Genomic DNA, 20,908 nt, shown 5'->3' with positions numbered 1-20,908 from the left:
AATTATAAATCTTTCATAATTATAAATCATATCTATTTTTTAACATCAAAAACGACAAAGTATTATGTTTTCAAACAAATCGTATCAATCAAATCCCTTCCCATTTTCCAAATGTAAACATGCCGGCTGCTTCCAGCGCTGCAATTCCGGCGTTAATGACCCAATAAATATTCAGCATGCGACATGAATGAAGAAGGATGCGTGCGCGACCCGTCAAAAACAGCCGTTCATCAACGCGTCGATCGAATTGACGACGGTTGAAATGTAAAAACACGATCAATCGTGTTGCAATCGGAGAGATGGCAGATTTCACGCCGATCTTGCGACTTCTCGATGGTTACGTCGATGCGAAACCGCACGTTACCTAATGCCGAAAAGATCGCGATCGGATCCTCCTCGCGATGAATAATCGAGAAAAAGAGAAAGAGAGAGAAAGAGATGATGCATCCCCATTGACTTTCACTGACTTATTCAAGAGCACATCTGCCGTGGCTACTTTATCGTCGCCTCCTCGTATCGCGACTGTAGACATAAAAAAAGATCCGAGGTACTTTCACCGCAATTATGTCCGATCGGATCCAGGAAACGTTTGCGTGCGATCGAGAAAAAAGAATTTTTCGAAGCTATTATACATTGAAAAATAACAGCGTATGTCGGTCGCCGAATTTCTGTTAAAATATTCCCCACAGATTTTCAGTATTAAACCTTCAATCGAAGAGATTAATAAATTCCTATAGAACAGCTGCAACAAGGATTTTGCGCGATCAATCCTGCCAATAACGTATTATTCACGCGCGACCGTCAGTTTTTCGATTACATATAACAGCGTCGGTGAGGTTTATCATGAAAAAAGCAATTCTGTTATTATAATTATAAAACGTTTTATTATTAGGGATTATTAATAAAGAGTGTTTGTATTAGATAGCATAAAATTTAAATTATACTTGCTTCAATAATTTTTATGTAAAAAAGAAAAGAATAAAATATTATAATCATGAAGAAGACAAAATATATATTACAATAACGAGAAAAAAATTGCAGAAAGAAAGATGTGGCATTCATATAATACTTTTTATTCATATAATACTTTTCCATATTATTAAATCAATACAATATACGAAGTTATGGTGTATTTCTAGAAGCAAATTGTAATATTAATTAAAATAGCTAACGCGCGCGGAAAGATAATAATAAATTTTAATTTTATTAATAAAACATTACATACTTGACAGAAAGAGAGAAAGAGTTTTCAATTATTGAAAAGTGTAGAGAGATTATAAACGTAAAAAGAACCATATTTCTATTAAACGTAATTTTTAATAGATCGTGACACACACATACGTAATTAATTTATAATTTATATCACGATAACAAACACGCTCAATATTAATCAGCACTAGTATTACTTAATAAGATGCGAAACAAGGATTTGAACGAAGAGAAGTTCCTGCACGGCACTAAATATCGGAGATAAGTTTGATTCAAGTACTTACGTATACTCTAGCAAGACTCATGACGGCCGACCTTAAACCTGCTGGCTTAGCAAACTTGTCGTGTATGTTTGGTACTGATGAAGCTGAGGCCAGAACATCCCACCTTATATGCCCTCGCTTCTTGTGTGAGAGAGATACCATCATTATAGTTTCACCACAGCGAAACGAACGCTATTCGCGTTCGATACGGGAAGACACCTGCCAGTAGCGTAGTGATTTCTGACAGACCATATTGACCATTCTGACAGAACATATTGATCACGCAAGCCTTTTTCTATTACGCAAACTAACCAGCCGTAAATTCTTTATATTCTAATTCAGATTAAGAAAGTTAGTCTCGGATCTAAGAAAAAAGGAGATGTCATAGAACTCCATAGATCGCTCGTTAACGAAGTATCGATCTATTATAGAATACATCTTTATAAAAAACAGAACTCAGCCATCTTCGAAAAATTACGTTATTCATAACGAATACAGCCCATGAGAATATATTATCATGTATTTAAAAGTATAATGTGTACGAAATGCAGCGCACATTTAATTCCATTTTAGCTTGGACATATCGCGGAATGTATCTGCAGAAAAGTCCAGTAAATTATGCATTTATGAAAAAGAAAGCATCTCCCGTGTGCATAATGCAAAATTAATGACAAAGTGGCAATCAGAATTTTAAGCGGTTAATCTCGGTGCGCCTACACCGTTGGACTTGTCTCCGTGACATCAGCTTTCTCGTATAAAGGATTCTCTGCCGATATACTCGCAAAAATACTTACATACGTTCTCTCCTTGACATTAGATACTCCTCCCATAATGCATGGCTGTCAACATAGATCGCAAAACTGTCATAAACAGTCATAAACTGTCAACACTAATCGATAATTTTATACACTCTCAGACATATTAATTACCGATAAATAACTTTGTCGTTTTCACACACACATTCTCACTCGATAAAATAAAATTTTTATAGTTGATCAAGCTATATAATCTTTTAATCTATCCTTTCTAATCCTAATAAGTAATATAAATTTTATTTATTTATTTCTGCCGCGATCCATTGTTATTTTAAATTGACTTCATCATCTTAATATATTTTTTACGATGAAATTACAGCAAACCCTTTACACACACGCACACACAAACATATATATTATACCTTCTTTTTGTTATAAAATAAACTTGTGTAAAAATAAAACTTTAAATCTAAAAAAATTGCACTATGAAAAGTGACTTATAAAGTTGCTGATAATTTTCATAATATTAAGAAAATTAATTAATCTGATATTTTTGAGCAATTTGTTTAATGAATCAGACATTGAATGAAGATCAAATAATATTTTGACTAATATTATAGTACAATTTTATTTAAAATTTTTAGTTAAAAACAATATTATTTATAAATAAAAATAAATAGTTTCTCAAAATAAAAATAAAAATGTCGTTATTATTTATATGTGCTAATTGTTAGATATTATGTTTGTTATTAGAATCATTTTGGTATAATATACAAAACTGAAGAGTATAGAAAGAGTATATTGTAATGACAAAATAATAGAATTTAATTAAAAATGTATAATTCAAATAGAAATAAAAGAAAAATGTATCAAAAACTCATTATTGCTTAAAAATAAAATTGCTTGCACGTGTAAAAAAGTAAATTTAAGTAATTTGTAGTCATGATGGTTATAATGATGATGGAACTTAATTATCAATCTATATAAAAATTATTTTAGATTTGATTATATATATAAATTATCTATAAAAATGTAATTAAAATGTATATCAAAGAAAAAATAAATGGTAAAATGCAAATAATAATAAACAAAAAATGTCAGAGAATATAAAAACAAAATTAAGTTTCTCATTACTTAACTATAATTATAATATACATGTTGTTTCATTACATTAAAAAACATACAAAATATGTCTGTATCCTATCAAATTAAAAGACATGGTATGCTGTAATAGAAAGAAATAAAGGCATCCAATTAATTACATTATGTTAATTTATATATAATTATATAAAATATAATTATTTGTATTACTACACTAACACTCTCATATGTCTCTACAAATCTACGCTCTGAAGAGAAGGTTTCATCAACTTATTTTTTGTCATTTTAAATTTTATTGAAAAATCTTAAACACAAGATACGCCGTTTACACAGATACCAAGCGCGTCTCTATAAACATTAAAAGAAAACAGTATAAAAAGTTGCAAAATCTTCAATGAAAGACTAGATGCGATGATGCCGCTGATCTCTATTTGCAGTCAGCATATTTTCGATGTCGTCCACGAATATGCCTCAGTCGTCATAATTACTAATAATCATGTTTTTATGCTGTACTGACCCTTGTGTGACATTCGTCAATCGTCATATCGCTCATAGCGATCCTCGTCATTCGGATTTGCGCTTCTTAAGCGCAAAATTTAATTTTGACGGAAGGAAACCCCCTTCCAGTTTTATTGGTCTTTCTCTGTACCTAGAACGGCAATTGTGGCAAGTAATTAGGTAGTAATATTTTTACAGATACATTTTAGTACGTCTGATTTATTCTCGTTCTTATACCTGGCGGTATCTTGCGCAGCGATGACTTTACTCGGAATATACGTGTCAAGTAGCGACCTTGGCTCTGTGGACAAGGAATGCTCTTGCACTGACAAAGACTGATCTTGCACCGGTAAAGATTGTTCGTCTTCGATAGAAACAGGTTTCAATTGCGTAATGCCGGATTTGAAGTCCTGTGGAGGCAATTGCGGTGGCACGAAGTGAGCTTTGGGTTCTTCAGGTACCTATTCTCAGAACACATTTAAATAAAATTAGAACTTTTATATCGTCGAATAAGCTATTTAAAAGAGAACTCCAGAGAAAAGAGCTAAGTTAACTTATGAAATATTTCAAATTTGTTTAACATATAATAACATTTTTTTATATAAGATATTTTATATTTTAAAAAGCAATAAATGCTTCAGTGAAAAACAAAAAAAGAATTATTAAAATAGCAAAGCATATGATAATTTTGTTATTATTTTTATAAAGGAGATACTAAAGTATTTTATGAAAAATAGTACACGCGCGTTTTTTATCCATTAAAATGCAAAAATATTAGAGTAAAAAGCATGTACAATATAATTGGAAGTATCGTACAGCAAAAAAAAAGGTAATTAAATTATGCTAATTAGGTTAACAAATTACCCCGTTAATGATGTTGCTCGCGTAATTTGAATCTTCAATTATATAACCCCTCTTGGGAGTGAGAGAAAAATTAAAGTGTTATTTTTATGTAAAACTATCAATTTCATTATAAAACTTTGATATTTGATTAATATAACGTAATCACACAAGTTATAATATTTATTCTGTTCGAATAAAACGGCAGTTTTTTGATAAATTTATTTCAATCGTCTATCATACAAACCTTAACGTAATTTTGTGAAAGATCTTGGCTGATTTGTTCTTGCAAGACTTTGTTCGGCGCTTCGGCGACAATCGTCGGTGTAACGTACAATTGTTGTTGGGTTTGATATTGATTCACTTGTCCAGGGAGAGAATTGTCTTGAATGTATGCTGGTAAACGAGCGTAAATATCGCTGTAAGCGGCAGCAGGATCGGTGTAAACTATGCCAGGCTGCATGTAAACTAACTGCTGCACATAATGTGGTTGAGACGGCGTGATGTAAGCTTGCGTGTGCAACAGCGTCTTTTCTTTAACAGGCGATTGTTGGGGTTGCACGTACACGGGTGTCGTCAGCAGTGTGGATAAATTAATCTTCTTTGAGGTAATCGGGAGAGTATAAGCCGATCCTTTTGGTGCCTGAAACATTTATGATTATAAAATAAATTCAATAATTAACGTACTAACAATTTTTAATTGATATACAAATACTTACAAATTTATTTATTTATAATGCAGAAAACAAAATTTAACTTTTTCCTTATCTTGTTAAAATTATGATATTGCAATATTGTGATTACATAATTATTTGCATAAAAATAAAATATAGTTATAGAAGTACGCGCGCTGCGTTCGAAGATGCAATCTAAACTTACTTTGGTCCTAAATGTTGTTGGCACAACTGTAGAATAAGATGTTTTTGCAGAAGAGACTAATTGTTTTTGATTATATACAGGAGCGTACACGGGTATGGAAATTTGTTGAGCCGCGTTGTTGGCTAACTGATGTAACGGAGGTTGCAATCCGGCACTTTTTTCACTCTCCGGAGAATTAATATTAAATTGGGGATAATAAGAAAGCAGCTGAGTCACCGGAACATCGAAATAAACAGGTTCTGCAAATAAGAAAGCGCATTTAAATATCATATATGCTCATTTGTTTTATATATATATATATTAATATAACCACACACGTACAATTTTATGTTCATAAAATATTTTACTTTTCTTAGCTTTTAAACAATAGATTTTTTTATTTAAATATATTGTAACATTTTATTTATTCTGTAATAAACTTAGTAGTACATAAGTACATAATTTATTTGATATAATCGGCTTAATCAAAATACTTTTTCATATTATTATAATACTTAAAATATTGTGCGCTACATATATAATAAAATAAAAATAATAACTATATTAGAAAAATATTATATATTTAATTTTTACCTTTATTGACGGCTTTTGTATACTTTTCTGTGATTGCTTTCTGTTGAATACTTTGAATGTGATTGCCTACTGTTATTTCCGGTTGGTAACTAAATTTTTGAGATTCGTAGGCGATGGAAGCAACGCCTTTTGCCGGTATTTCCGCTTGTTGTTGATATCCTCTGTAATATTGTATTGGCAGAATATTTTGCTGTGGCAAAATTTGGCTTGGCTGCTTATATTGTACTTCCTGTACAGCGTATTGGTTGGGTTGAATGTATGCTTCAGGTGGTAGCTATAAAATCAATAATAATAATAAAAGCAATAATAAAATAAGGAAAATAAAAAAAAAACGGAAAACAATATTATTTTATAATATGTAATACATCATCAAAATAGTAAATTCGTATTATCTAATATTTATATTAATTTTTGAATATTGTATAGAAAATATTTCTTTTATATATTTTTTTTTAATAACAATGTATATAATATTATAAAATCTAATTATTATAACTTTCATAAAAATGTTTTGATAAGGGAACTTTCTATTGCAAGAAAATAAAAATAAATAAAAATTTATATATGCTTTAATATTGAGTTAATGTCTTACGTTATATTTTACATCTTGAAATCCCTGAGGATGGATATACGATTCGGAATTACTATCCAAAGTACTATATTGGTTCGGTATTTGATACTGCTGCTGATTGGGTTGAACGGCGTATTTCGTTTCATCGGTCTGGATATTCTCGTTCTTGACTTTATTCTCAGTCCTCAGATTATCCCTTTCTATATCTTCTAGATTAATTTTCTTCTCGGCACATGCAATCGTTACCAGCAGACCCAAAATTAAATAGACTTTCTGCAATCAAAAGAGAAAGTTAAAATCGCTATCGATTATCAATACATTCTTTTTTTACCTTCTTTTTTTAATTCCACATCTAATCATGCATAAACTTGCAATAACGTATAGATTATTAAGTATAAGATTACATATACGAAGATCAACTTGTTTCAAATATTTAAAAAATTAATAATTTTTTTGGGGACGTAAGTAAATAAAATTATGCTGTATTTAAAAATGTTTTTGAAGAATATTAATAATATTTATATTACTTTAATAAAAGATAAACTTAATTAATTTCAATATAATTTGCTGTCAAAAAAGTGAGAATAGTAATTCATAAAAAAAATGTTTATCTTACATTTAAGTTTATGAAATTTAACAAAGTTGCTTTGCAAAAACATGTTATATAGCACAATATAAAATTAAGTATTATAAACGATGTTTAAATAATAATAACCGATTTACTGATATACATGAAGCAATCATTCCTTATCGGCTATTTATATTTGTTTGAATTCTTTTTGCATTTACCATCATCGTTTCCGGCAAAAACGTATTTGCACCGGGCACACTTTCACTGCACGCGAAGTTCTGGGTCAAACATCCGGTATGGACCACTCTTATATAGATTGTATTGCCCCGCCTCTCGGACAAGGCAGACCACACTCCCCCGACAAGTATATCATACTCACACAGGTATACACATCTTTCTCTTTTTTTATTCTCCATAATTGAATTTTCACACATTCTTACAGTGTGCCATGTATCAAAAAGAAGCTATATATAATAGCCATTTTGGCGATACTTAATGGCACCGCTTGGGAAAAATGATTACTTTATGTGTGATTGCAATAAACGTGTAAAAATCGCACGATTCATTATTTATGACTTATAACAGAATCGCTCGATTATACTTGCAGTTATATTTTGTAAAATATATAATTTTAATTTCAAATTACTTTTTTTTAAGAAAAACATTGTTTACGAATGTCAAATTTAGTTAGAAATACAAAATATTTTATTTAATAAAATATCACTGACTATATAAAAATAAAATTGTTATTTTTATTTTATACAAAAAATTTTACTTTATGAATATGGATTTTCTTAAAAGAAAATTTATCGTATGAATACGTTTTCATCAATATAATTCTATTATAGAAATAACTCTGTTTTAGAATTTTTCTTTTTTTCTCACCGACATAATGCACTTTTTTAACAAAAAAATATATAATGTATGATATATTATCTCACTGAATTATATAAGTAGAAACATTTAAAAAACATAAACTTACCATGTTGCAAATATACCAAAAAATACAAACACGACACAAGGACCTAGCTCTACTCTATAAAACCGAAGCTGATATGTGTTTTCTTATATAGCCTTTACCCCTACCCGCTGCATCCCCTGTCGAGCAACACTTCACTTCTTGATCAAAGCGTGTGTGGTAATCCGTGTCGGCTGTGGATCACATAGAAGAATATCGTCGCGATTCGAGTAAAAGTGAAGATATTCAACAAATTGCTTCCTCGCCGTTTCAAATCATGTAACTGAATCTCACTTCAGAAAGAAACTGATATCTCGAAAATATTTAAAAAGCAAAAAAAAATATTTGAAAATTATAGTATAACAATGTTAGAAATTAAATTTAATATCTTTTTAATTATTTTAAAACATGAGACAATAAAACAATTAAATAATTTATTACTTTTTAGTAAGATATTATGTGATTATAGAAGGTGACAGTTTAGAAGAAATATATTTAGCTTATATTAATATTTTGATCATTAAATTTATTTAAATGGATTAATTAAATTGAATAATTTCAGATATATATTTTCATGTATGAACATTTACGGGACCTTCTCATATCGTGCAGTACAAAAATTCATAAAATAAAAATCATAATTTTAAGTGATCGATAAATAAGGAAATGTTATTTTACTTGGAACGTGTTTTATTTTGCGTTCATCAAACGGATAGCGGAAAACTAATTTTTCTATAAAAAGAGAGACAGACACGGCATCTTCGACGCGTCATTAGAGCGAAATTAACAGGAAGAAAAAAATCGATTATTAAATCGCAATCTCCTGAGAACGTGATATATCGTCGAAGAAATCAAGCTAGAAACGAGCTTCACGTATTTAATGATTATCGTCTTTCTACACACATATCCGTTCGTGCAATCGTAGCACGCGGTAATTCTACAGATTGCACTAAAGTGCGTTAATAAACCGACGATAGTAGTAAAATTATCGGCATTTGTAATCTACGCGTAAATCACATCTAGTTTTTTCATCGTCATTAAACCGTGATAATTATCACGCTCGCTTATTCAGTGCATAAAATTGCTAATTGACCAAATCTTAGTATGTTTTAATTCCTATATTAAATAAATAAAACTTACAATGGAATACGATGTACTAAGCAAAAAAAACTTGCCGTACCTAATTTCAGTAATTTTAAGAGAAAGTGCAAAACTTTCGAGATTGACACCTTTCTTTAATATTTCTTTTAATTTTAATAATTTTCTTGTTTAATAAAATTATTCAAATTTTTTTGATATAAAAAAACTCAGTAAACTTTATATAATATTTATTAAAAATTAATATTTTCCCAATTTAACTTCAGTGAATGTAAAGGACATCATTTGTATATAAATAAATAATACAACATGGTTTTTAAAACAATTTGAATTATAATGATTAATAGAATTCTAATTTGTGTTTCATCATTATCAAGATATGTACATTCATCAAAAATTTTTGATACAATCTACCGTTTATTAATTCAGACTCTATGTAATGAGAAACAAACGCTAACGTCAGTGTCGAACAATGGAGAGAATGATCGATGTGGTCTCGCAGGAAGCGACGGTTTCCGATTATTGAACGATATAATAGCGTACGCACTTGTGGAAAAGCGGATTATTCTCACCACTGCGTGCCTAATAATCGCATGCGAGATTGAGCTGTGAGATCTGGACACGAGATCTCGTTATCCAATTCAAAGACGGTGATAAATCTTCGGTATTCATGTAAAACAGACAAATTCCATATAAATAATTTGCCGAAAATTATGTTGATAATAAATATATATATATATACGTATATGTATATATTTAAAATATATTATATAAAATATGAACAAAAATACACTCAAATAAGTTATTAAATTATTATCAAAATAAGTTATTAACTATGGTGATCTCTTACATTTAAAATTTGCTGCCTAGAATGATATTCTATTTTAAAAGAGCAATGATTGTCTGAGCTTATTTGTCTCGCAGTTTCCAAGATTGTCTAACAATGAATCATTTTTGCTTTAAACGATGTAGTTAGTGAAAGTAATCATGACAACAATACGTGGGATTATATTACAAAAGAGTGTAAAAGATTGCATTGTATATTCGAGCGATTCTTCATTCGTGCTGTTTATTCGATTGTAATCAAGTGATGGCGGTTAACCGACAAGTCATCCAGGCGGACTATCGCTTATCACGACAATCGCGTGGTAAAATGTTCCTGAAAATTCATAAACGGAAATTGCTCTCTCAATTCTTTTCCTTTCTCTCGTACTCTATTCTATTATAGACAATGGAGAATAGAACCAAAAGGAATGAGAAGAAAGAGGGAAGAAAACCGATTTTCTTGCACAAATTTCTGGCAAAAATAGTTGATCGATGTAGTCGAGAGTCACGGAAGGGAAAGGATGGCGAAGATGGAAAGGAGATTTTATAATGACTTGCACTCTCTCTCTCTCTCTCTCTCTCTCTCTCTCTCTCTCTCTCTTTCTCTCTTTCTCTCTCTCTCTCTCTTTGTGTAAAAGTTGAGACGGTCATCCCGAATCCCATAAAGGTGAACCCTTTTCTCGGATATTCTGAAATATATTCCACCTGCCAAAACAGAAGAAAAAAATGGGAAAGACCAGGACTTTCTACCTTGATCCATAAGTATAGATGGAAGCCTTATGTCGCACGCTGCTCCAACAAACGATCGTCGATGCTGCTGCGCTTAGGATAAAAATTAACTGCAATTAAAACGGAAAACTTTCTCGACCGTCGTTATACCGCTTCGATGAAACTTGCACAGAAAAGAAGAACGAAAGAAACGTACAAAAAACAAGGAAGTGAACTAAATCGACGTGGTAACTAAGAGAGCGCGGTTTGACTTTTGAGAAGCGACAAATAAAATGCAAATATTTGACCTTTCCGGCTGATCGCTTTCTCGAGTTCAACCGCTGGGTTCGCCTACGATCACCTGTCTATCGAGTGATCTGTTAAATTTTTTTTATGCTCACCCAGGTTGACCACACTGCTAGTCGCTTTCGAAATTCACTCGATTGATTATACAAACATAATGTGCAAATAAAGATGGTACTTTGCATATTTCTCTCATAAAATGCCACTGGAAAATCGATGGATAGCTTAGATACTAGAAAACATTCATTCTCAAATTGCAATTAACAAAGTATGCTTTCCTTCATATACTTTTTCTTATAGCATTTTGAAGTGCATTTAATTAATTTAATTAAATTATTTTTTTATATTATTACTTACATTTTTTTAGAATGTAAAAAGTTTAAAACTCTATAGATACAGAGCTGTAAATAATATATTTATTTAATTTATTTTTTTATTTTAATAATCCAAGATGTCTATATCTTCAAGTTGTGCTATATCAGAATCCTAATAAATATTATACGCAAAGTATGTGCAAAAATTTATTTAATAACAAAATATAATGTACATATATATATATAATAGTTTATCAATCTAATAAAGAAAAAATGCAATAAAAAATAAAACAAAACATTTTTTAAATGTGGTAAAGATAAATATTGCACTTTGTATGTAGCCTTTCGTCAGATTCAAAGGAATAGAGCGAGCGGCGTAGAGAGATATCAAATAATTCTCTCATGCATTTTTTACATAAATTAATCTGAGTATTGACATTTTTTTCCGATATAATGTATTTCCTGGCGTTGGAATGCAGATAACGCTTGCCACGACGCGTGACGGCTCGTAAACATAAGGAGAAAATAATGTTTCAGTTACAGTAATGAATGTCCGTGTACACATCCGTACGCATGGGACTTTCTACCATACATCGCCAAAAGCTGCAGCCTCATTTTCCAGAATTTACATCGGCGTACTCTCAGCGTCGAGTCAACCGCGCCTCTCTCGAGCTTCCGGGTCACCGTGTATGTTACCGATCGATATCAAGTCGCTGCGAGAAAGTAACGGGCTTGGTCCATCCAATTTTATTTTAAACCATCGGCATACTTGCGCGCGCACGAGAATGCACAAAATAAAGTAAAACGGTGCGAAGCTCTCACTCACCTGCCGCGATGTACGTTCACGCCAGGATTGGCAAGAAAATACATTGCACCCCGCATAAAATTTTGTTAAACATGTCGATTCTATCTATATAATTGGAAATTATGAGAGACAAAAAGAAATCCGACGAAAAGAATTTCGTGGTTTCTAGGTCAAAATAAAAAAATGTCCAAAAATTTTACAGAAAGATACATTATATGATTTTTGTTAAACATTTTCTATTTATTTTTTTTTTTTTTTTTAAATAAAAAAGAACCGCGTTTTTGTGTGACTTTAAATTTACAATCACAAAAATATTTAAAAATTATATAGAAAGATACTGATAGTATATAATTTTTGTTAGACATTTTATAATTTGATTACATTATGTAAAAAAATATTATATATAATATTTTATTAGCCCCCGATTTTTTAAGGTAAAAAGGTTTCTAAAAAATCTCGAGCATATCTGCAAAAGAAGTGTGTATGAACAAATAATTATAAATAGCAATAATTGTTCTACGAAAGTCGAAAAATGAGTAACAATTTATTAATAATTAATCAACAAAATTTTTTATCTCACTTACGGCTTTTTGTTATGCCGGACCTGATTCGAATGGACTGACTGATCTCGCAGCTTCACTTCTCCTTTCCTTTCGCGGCCGGCAGGCATCGCAATCGGATAATCAACCAGACATTGCCATGATCCGGATCTCTTCCGCTCTCAGATGCCATGACCGTGACTCATATAATTCGCGTTAAGACGAGAAACGACCAAAATTTCAAACAATCAATTAGCCTCGCGCTAAAAAGATTCACCGTGCGATGCAACGGCCATAGCAGAATTAATTAGCAAATGCAAGATTAATTAGTATGACAGCTAGCTAATCTAGTAGAATTTCGAAATAAAATCGTGGCATTGTGCATTATCGTGATCTGTCTATAATCACGTTTTTTTTTTAATTTTCAACTTTCCACGAATATATCCATTCATTGCATAATAAAAATACTATATCTTTTATGGTTTTAAATGTATATCATTTTATAATTCAATAATAATTACTTGAATATAAATATGAACATTTTATAACCTAAATCTATCATTTGTTAGAAAGCCTGTGTACTTCTCATAAAATTTATCAATATCTGCAATATTGAAGACATAAAATAGAGAATATTTGCTATCGTATATAAGTACATTAATTATCAAGCGCGTAAAGCGTATTATCTTAATGATACGGTTAATTCTTGAAACCGCCACGTCCGTATAAATTTCCGTATCTTAATCCGCTAAATTTTCATGCACATCGCAAGAGTTAATAATGACATGTGTGTATAATTACATCGAAAAGAACATGGCAGGAAAAAAGTAAAGAACCCGTCGTTCATCAAACGAAAGTAAAGTACGAAGATATAAACGCAAAAAGAAAACACTGGTTCGTTGTACAACGGAGAGAAAGGAGTGCAAACGTTAAAGGATACATAAAGGATCGTTTATTATATCAGAATGATTGCAAAAAGAGTATTTAAAATTACTAGATATACATATGTAGGTCATAAGGTTCACAAGTAGATCTGTCAGGTCACACCGGGTCAGACTCGATGCAACATCGCAATTTTCTGAGTTCGAAAAAAAATTTATCATGCATTCTAAAATACTAACATCCTTTTTGTAAAAAGAAAATAAGTTCTCTTCACATTTTTTTCTCTTGCGTTTCGTAAATTTTAATATTAATATTATATACATCTTACGTTGGCATTTTCGTCGGTAACATAAAAGTGATATTTGCTGTAGAAGAAAGTATTAAACAGGATCGAGAGAGGTGATATAAGTATAATCGTATCAACTGGCAATCTATACACCTGCGGGCAAGCCTTTCATTTAGTGGCTAATGCGAAAGTAAAATATATGGAACGTCGGTATTTATTAGGTTCTCGATTCGCAGCTATTAATAATGTTAGACACTTTTAATTAAAGCATAGATTTGATTAGATTTAGCAAATCGATAAAAATGTACGAAATATAAAATGCGTATCTTATATATTACAAAATTAATATTTTTATTACGGAAATATATTTAGAAAATTGCTACAAAAATGATTATTTATTATCAAATTTTAACGCTCTCTCTCTCTCTATATATATAGAGTAAATAGTTTAAATATAAATATAAAAAATACTTGTGTGTGTGTATAAATATTAGAGATAATTTTTATAGTTACGTATATGTTTCCTAAAAGTAAAAATAACCGCAATTCAACAACTCTATAACAACAAATAATTATAACAATCTTATATATAATAGCACCATTTTTTAAACCAGTCTATCGCATTTGTAGATCATACGATATCATCCTTTATTATATTGTTTATTTCCAAAGTTACCGTCATCCAGATTGATCTTATCTTGTTGCTGTGCTTGATCTAATTCGTAAGCCGAGTACTTATAACTGTAAGATCGGGGCGTCTGAGATGCGACAGTGAAATCTTTATTCTGATAAGAGCCCGATTGATTTTGATAGCTTCCGTTATTCTGTTCCTGTTTGTTGGACTGATCATAGACGCCGCCGTAATTGTAGTCATCTCTTTGATTTGTTGGTCGACGATGGATCACACGATCGCGATGCTTGATGCGGTTATCAGACGATGCGTACGTCATTTGCGACACCGGTTTTTGAACATAATGGACGCTCAAGTATCTTGTATTCTTATTCGAAGTTTTCTGAGACGGAGCTTCTCGTAAATTCGTCCGTTCTCCGTTGACTTTAGCGGTACCATCGACATTTATCACGTAAGTTACACCAGTTTTAGTTTTCGCGCCCGAAAGAGTCACGTATGATGGCGTATTTGGAGTATAAGCATTCTGGTTCGCGTACGATTCATCGTTGACACTGCTTAAGACGTCTTTATCGTTCTCGTAAGACTGACCAGTTTGTTTCTGCGGCAATAAATTGTCCAACGTCTGACTCATTAGCTGTTCCATTTGCTGAACTTTGACGTACGACGCGGGCAGCGGGTAATCCGGGCCGACCGGCTGTCCCGCCACGCTGATTACTCTGTACGTCGTCTTCGGCAGGAAAATCGGCAGGCCCTTCGCTTGAACATCGAGTTGATTGTACAGACTGGCTATCTTGTACGTGCTAGATTGCCCGTCGAGATCCTTCAAGTTGCCGGATATGTAGTTTCCGCCGTCTACGAATTGGCTCGTCGACGCGTCCTGATTCGTCTCATTCTCCTTCGGTTGTGTACTCTGCTTGTCCTTGTTCAGCTTGTCGTTCTCCGACGTCTCGGTGGAGTCTTGCAATGTTTCCTGATAATCAATGCCTGACGACGGCGTTGGCAATGGCGAAAGGGAAGCGTGATTGAAGTAATGAGGATAATAATAGGGTGGCTGGTAATAATAATTTGGATAAGATGGGGATGGATACAACGCAGGATTCACCGGGTATTGTGTAGAATATGGATTATAGACGACGTAGGGTAAATTGGCGTAAGGATATGCGTCGCTGTTGTACGAGGGATGAACGGATGAAGGGGAGTTGTTTTTGGAATACAGATCGTAATTAGGATAATAGGAATCTTTATGGTGATTGTTGTTGTAATTAGAACTGTAAGAATCCTTGGCGTCGATTTTCGGCGCGTACAACTCCGACGTTAATTGCGAAGTTGACTCTGTCTCGGTACCTCGTTTAATTAACTTAGGGCTGTAAGGGTAGACGGGATGTATCGGTAAAAAAGGCTCATCGTTAAGATCCTTAGTTTTACGTGTTTGGGCAAAAATTGCCGGCAACAGCAAGCAAAGCAAAACCTGTAATTAGATTTATTTATATTGATTTATAAAATATAATTGATTAAAAGAAATTTTATATTATTGTACTGCATTAATTAGAGATAAATACTGTATAAACAGAATACGTATATATATATATATATATATTATATGTAGCAAGACATATAGTTTTAATTTTTTTTATAATAACCGATAGAATATTGTATAATACTGTATAATTACATAAAAATAGAAATTATATAGTAATGTCATAATATAATCACCATAAAAAAATTATTTAAATTAATAGTGCTGTATTTATAGGCTATACTTTCAAAAAAAAATCACTAAATATTTCTCAATTTTTAATAAATAATTTTAAATACTTTTGTGACACACTAATTTATGCGTGTGTTTACCACGCATTCGTATTTCGTATCCATATTCCACATATTCGTAATTTATGTTTTATATCAAAATATATTTATACATATATACATTCAAATAAAATAAAAACTTTTGCGACACAAAAATTAAAATGTATATTCCATAAATTCCAAAGAAAAATTTACGAACTATTTAAACTGTTGAAACTGTACTGGAACAAAATTTCTTAAAAAATAGCTGTTTGTAATTAGACCGTATAAAAGAATTAGACGTCAAGTTTAATTGGCACTACTATTAACAACGTTAGAGATTAGTAGTATTAAAAAAATGAATTATTTTCCACTAATTAATGAATTTATTAATTTGTACCAACCAGCCGCACCATCTCCGTTATAATTCGCTTATCGTCGTCGGATGACTATAAAAGCTATGCTTTCTTCCACAGTTTAATCGCTATCTCATCCGGCACCTCGGCTGCCAACAATTTCACAGATCAGACCGACGCGACGGTTCCACCTTTAATGATGGATCTGCCGACATTGAATTTCTCCTTTATACTTAGTCACCGGGAAAATCGCGGAAACTAGTTTAACATTTCTCTGCTCTTATATGTGTACAAGTATAAAAGTGATAGTGCACGGTCCGGTGGCGCAGTGAAAATGTATAGAATGTCGTTCTGTCGTCAAATGGCGAACGATCACTCGATAGTGACAGACATGAGATTGTCACGTGTATGTCGAACATTACAAAGAAAGCGGACGAGATACTGCCCTTCGCTCGATCCCAACGATCATTAAGCAGACCGTAATTACCAGTCGGCTGCGTCGAAGAAGGAGTCTGTGAAGAACTTATTTGGCGACGCGTGATTTTCGCGAAAGTCCGGATCGGTACTCTAAAGACAGCTGGCCGGAAGACAAAAGGTAATGGTCGTAAAGGATCAAACGGCCTAGGAAGTGGAGTACCCTCCGGCATCCTCTCAAAAGATCTTTTTATTTTCGCTCGAACAACGCCTTTCTCGGTGACGTTCTCGTATCTTTGAAAACGTCAAGACTTGTTTTACTTTCACCTGTGCGTCTGTCTCCCCTACCGACAAATCCTTACTGCTCCGACCACACCTGTGATAATGACGTGATTGATAGGATTCAGGAAGATTGCGTCGCAGAAATATCCGGAAAAAAATTTATCTTTAAATTACTATAGAATCATCGGTTTCTCTTTCATTAAATAAATGAAGAAGTGTCGTAAAAAAGCAAAAATTTTGCATTTATTATTAACGCTTTTAGTTGCGATGACCAAAATAAATAAATATAATATCTTTATAATACTTTTTCTCATATTATTAAAAATATTTTAATAATATTTAATACAAATATTCTCTATTTTTAACTCTAAAATTTTATTAAAATCTTCTATAAGCTCATATTAAAAGCTCATATTATGTTCAAAAAATTATCCTTATATATTTTCATACATCTTTCTTTAATGCTGCCGTCTTCCGCAAAGTCTTCAATTACTATACTCAAGAAAAAGACTCACGTTACGGATCGATACATCACGAAAGTGAATCTGCGTCAGGCAAGAGAGGTATTTGCAATCCACGATCAAGGTAAAAGTGTATGACGGGGTCCACCCGGGGAACGCCTTCACGAAGAGTAAGAGCGTACTTTTTCCGCTCTCGCGGCGCCGCGCGTGAAACAGTGAAGCACGAATATGCTGCTCGCAAAACCAGTCGGAAAATAGTGAAATGTGCATTTTCCATATATTTGCGAGATATACGGTCGTATGTCGGGCAATATCGGTTGAGTTGTAGTCCATCCATAGAAGGATTAAGGAATTGCGTGCAGCTCTCTCGTGTCGTCGTGCTCGCGTGCGTAAGTGCGTTCGTGTTCAGGATCCACGCACGAACCTGACGCAGAAACTAGGTCAGGTGCACACGAAGAAGTAACGCACGATCGGCGCCTTATTAAAATCGCTCTCTTGCGTAGGCGTCTGCTATCTCAGTAATCGTACAATATAATCAAAAATTCGATTGATGAAAGCTATCAGTCGCTTTGTCATACGAACTATTGATGGATGCATCGTGAACCTGATATTTTAGTAGTCGATATCGCTTTATCAATGTTATATTTAAATTAATATAAATAATATAATATATGCATTGCCGTCCATTACAAATCAAGAATAACTTTATACATTTAAATTTTTTTTAATGAAATTTAATTTTTTTTATGTAAGCATAATTTATATGAGTCATTTCTTAAAAGTATATACATAAGTTATATATGTAGAAAAATGTCATTTAGTTATATTATTTTATATTAAATAATATGTTTTAACACACACACAAACTAATATTTAGTAAAAAATATACTTTTACTAAAAATATATGATTGCTATAACGCTAGTTATATTATTTTATATTAAATAATATGTTTTAACACACGCATAAACTAATATTTAGTAAAAAATATACTTTTATTAAAAATATATGATTGCTATAACGCGTATCATATTATTATACTGTATAGTATTTTGTTCTTATAGGTAATATAATTATTTATACCGTTAATAGCATTCAAATAAAAAGGGATGCAGATCTGAAGATTGCGGGTTTCTACATTAATCATGTTAAACCTGTTTGATAAGTGTTCGGCCAGTCAACGTTCTTGCCGGTTGGCAACCACTTTCTCAAACAAAATAAAGGTTTAGAAAGGTATCTTTATTCATCCCGATCTGTCCCGGCCTTGGAGTAAAAGTGATCCCGTTCTTACTCGGGCGAATTTCTTTCATTATTATATCTCTCACACCGTCGTCGTTCGTGCGGCGAATGAACTTTCATGGTAGTAAAAGCGAAAAAAGTAGCACTATCGGGTCACGTCGCGCGTGCGTTGCTAGATACATCAATTATCTTGACAAGATAACAATACCCGAACCCATTCAAACGTTCAAACTGTTCAAATGTCTTTCAATACGCATTATCTTACCTTAGTTCCAAATCAATTACTTACAGATAAATCGCAAACATAAAGATACATACAACGCACTATACATATATCTAATTATAATTTTAATTGCAATAATTATATTATAATAATCATATTGTTTATCAATACCACAATAAATTTTTTAATTTCTTTGACCACAATGGTCAATGTGCGTATTTAGTCTTTATTAAAACGAAGAAAATTGGAGCAGAACGTCTTACGCACGTAATCTGCGAAATGCGAGCGCAAATTAATGATGATACTTTTGCATTTCAAAAAATTCAGATTACGCTTCTTGAGATCTTAACGGTTGTTCTCTAAATTAATTGTTAATTGTTAATCATCGATCCAGTCGCAACGATCATGTCGCTGTCATAAATTGAAGATTAAAATGGGGGTTTTCTAGTGTATTAGAATTAACTTTTTTTTATTACAAAAAAGATATAAAACTAGACAACAAACATCACAATTATCATTGATACAAGAAATATGAACAGAAAGAATTATAATATTTACTAGTGTTATAAATATATAACAATTTGTATTAAATACAATTACGGAATAAATTTGTCTATAGATGTGCTGATAAAAGATTTAAATATAAATATATCCAAGCAACTCTTTGGAGAGCCTGGGCTATTATTACTCTCATTATACCAGTATACGTGGTCCTTCTATCTTGAATAGCAATAGAAAATATTTACTGCTATTTCTCATGGCAAGATCTAGTCAGCATAAAATAAAGCCAGTTGACAATTTTAAATTGCGATCATCTCTTTGATGCTTAACTTATTCGTCGAAAGCCACAAACACGTATAATATGTATGTCATAATTATAAGTCTAAGCTGTTATCAAAACGAGCTCAATAGCATTAACATATGCGTGAGATGTGCAAAAAGCCCTACAAAATATAAATAAAACAATTTATTTTATTTTCCATTAGGAATCGAGTACGAGATCGTGTCGTATTTTTTGCTTTCCAATTGCGCGTTATCATACGACTTTATTGCGGCGAGTCTTGAGTATCTCGGACTCTGAACACTGGAATAAGCTCCGTGAGATCCCGTGGATGTTCCGTATGAACCGGAAGGACTTAGATACGTGGGTGTATAACTGGAGGCTTTAGCATAAGTCACAACGGGGTTGGAGTAACTGTGACTAGGACTCGCGTAGCTCGAGCTATGGGCAGCATAACTGGAACCAGAATCAGAATAACCGGAACTGGAGGAACTCGGGGATCCGTAAATGACGCTAGGACTGGAATAGCTAGAACTGCTACCGGATGAATGGGACGGCACATAATTCACGTACGAGGGACTGGACGATCCGGAATTCGAGTAAGATCCTGAAGAAATTGGCTCGTAATTGGAACTATCCGACGCCGAAGTTGAAAATCCGGCGTGAGAGCTTGAAGAGCCATAAGATCCTGAAGAAACCGATGGGGAATAACTGGATGATGAAGAGCTGGAAATTTCGTGAGGTCCAGAGGTTATCGGAA

At 32.4% G+C, this 20,908-nt stretch overlaps 3 protein-coding genes across 3 annotated transcripts in view; all 3 read right to left on the bottom strand.

Moving 5' to 3' along the window:
• Nucleotides 1-3,827: 3,827 nt before the first annotated feature.
• Nucleotides 3,828-7,676, bottom strand: LOC115233899. The gene is made up of 7 exons (XM_029804533.1): nt 7,479-7,676; nt 6,711-6,962; nt 6,119-6,392; nt 5,546-5,784; nt 4,914-5,309; nt 4,064-4,287; nt 3,828-3,977 (listed from the first exon to the last, which is right to left on the bottom strand). The coding sequence occupies exons 1-7, from the start codon at nt 7,674-7,676 to the stop codon at nt 3,893-3,895; spliced, it is 1,668 nt and encodes a 555-aa protein (XP_029660393.1). The 3' UTR covers nt 3,828-3,892.
• Nucleotides 7,677-14,615: 6,939 nt separating this feature from the next.
• Nucleotides 14,616-17,397, bottom strand: LOC115233898 (myb-like protein AA). The gene is made up of 2 exons (XM_029804532.1): nt 17,173-17,397; nt 14,616-16,077 (listed from the first exon to the last, which is right to left on the bottom strand). Exons 1-2 carry the CDS (start codon nt 17,395-17,397, stop codon nt 14,620-14,622), a joined length of 1,683 nt encoding a protein of 560 aa, XP_029660392.1. The 3' UTR covers nt 14,616-14,619.
• Nucleotides 17,398-20,339: 2,942 nt separating this feature from the next.
• The window catches only part of LOC115233881 (uncharacterized serine-rich protein C215.13-like), a 2,672-nt gene continuing 2,103 nt past the window's right edge, over nt 20,340-20,908 (bottom strand). Inside the window, 1 exon segment of the mRNA XM_029804505.1 lies at nt 20,340-20,908. This exon segment is cut by the window's right edge and continues 2 nt beyond it. Coding sequence (XP_029660365.1) covers nt 20,340-20,908 — 569 coding nt within the window.

Source organism: Formica exsecta, unplaced genomic scaffold (assembly GCF_003651465.1).
Source record: "Formica exsecta isolate Colony F162 unplaced genomic scaffold, ASM365146v1 scaffold191, whole genome shotgun sequence".
Taxonomy (NCBI): domain Eukaryota; kingdom Metazoa; phylum Arthropoda; class Insecta; order Hymenoptera; family Formicidae; genus Formica; species Formica exsecta.
Note: the sequence above shows the minus strand (reverse complement) of the source record. Positions and strands in the feature narration are given on the sequence as shown.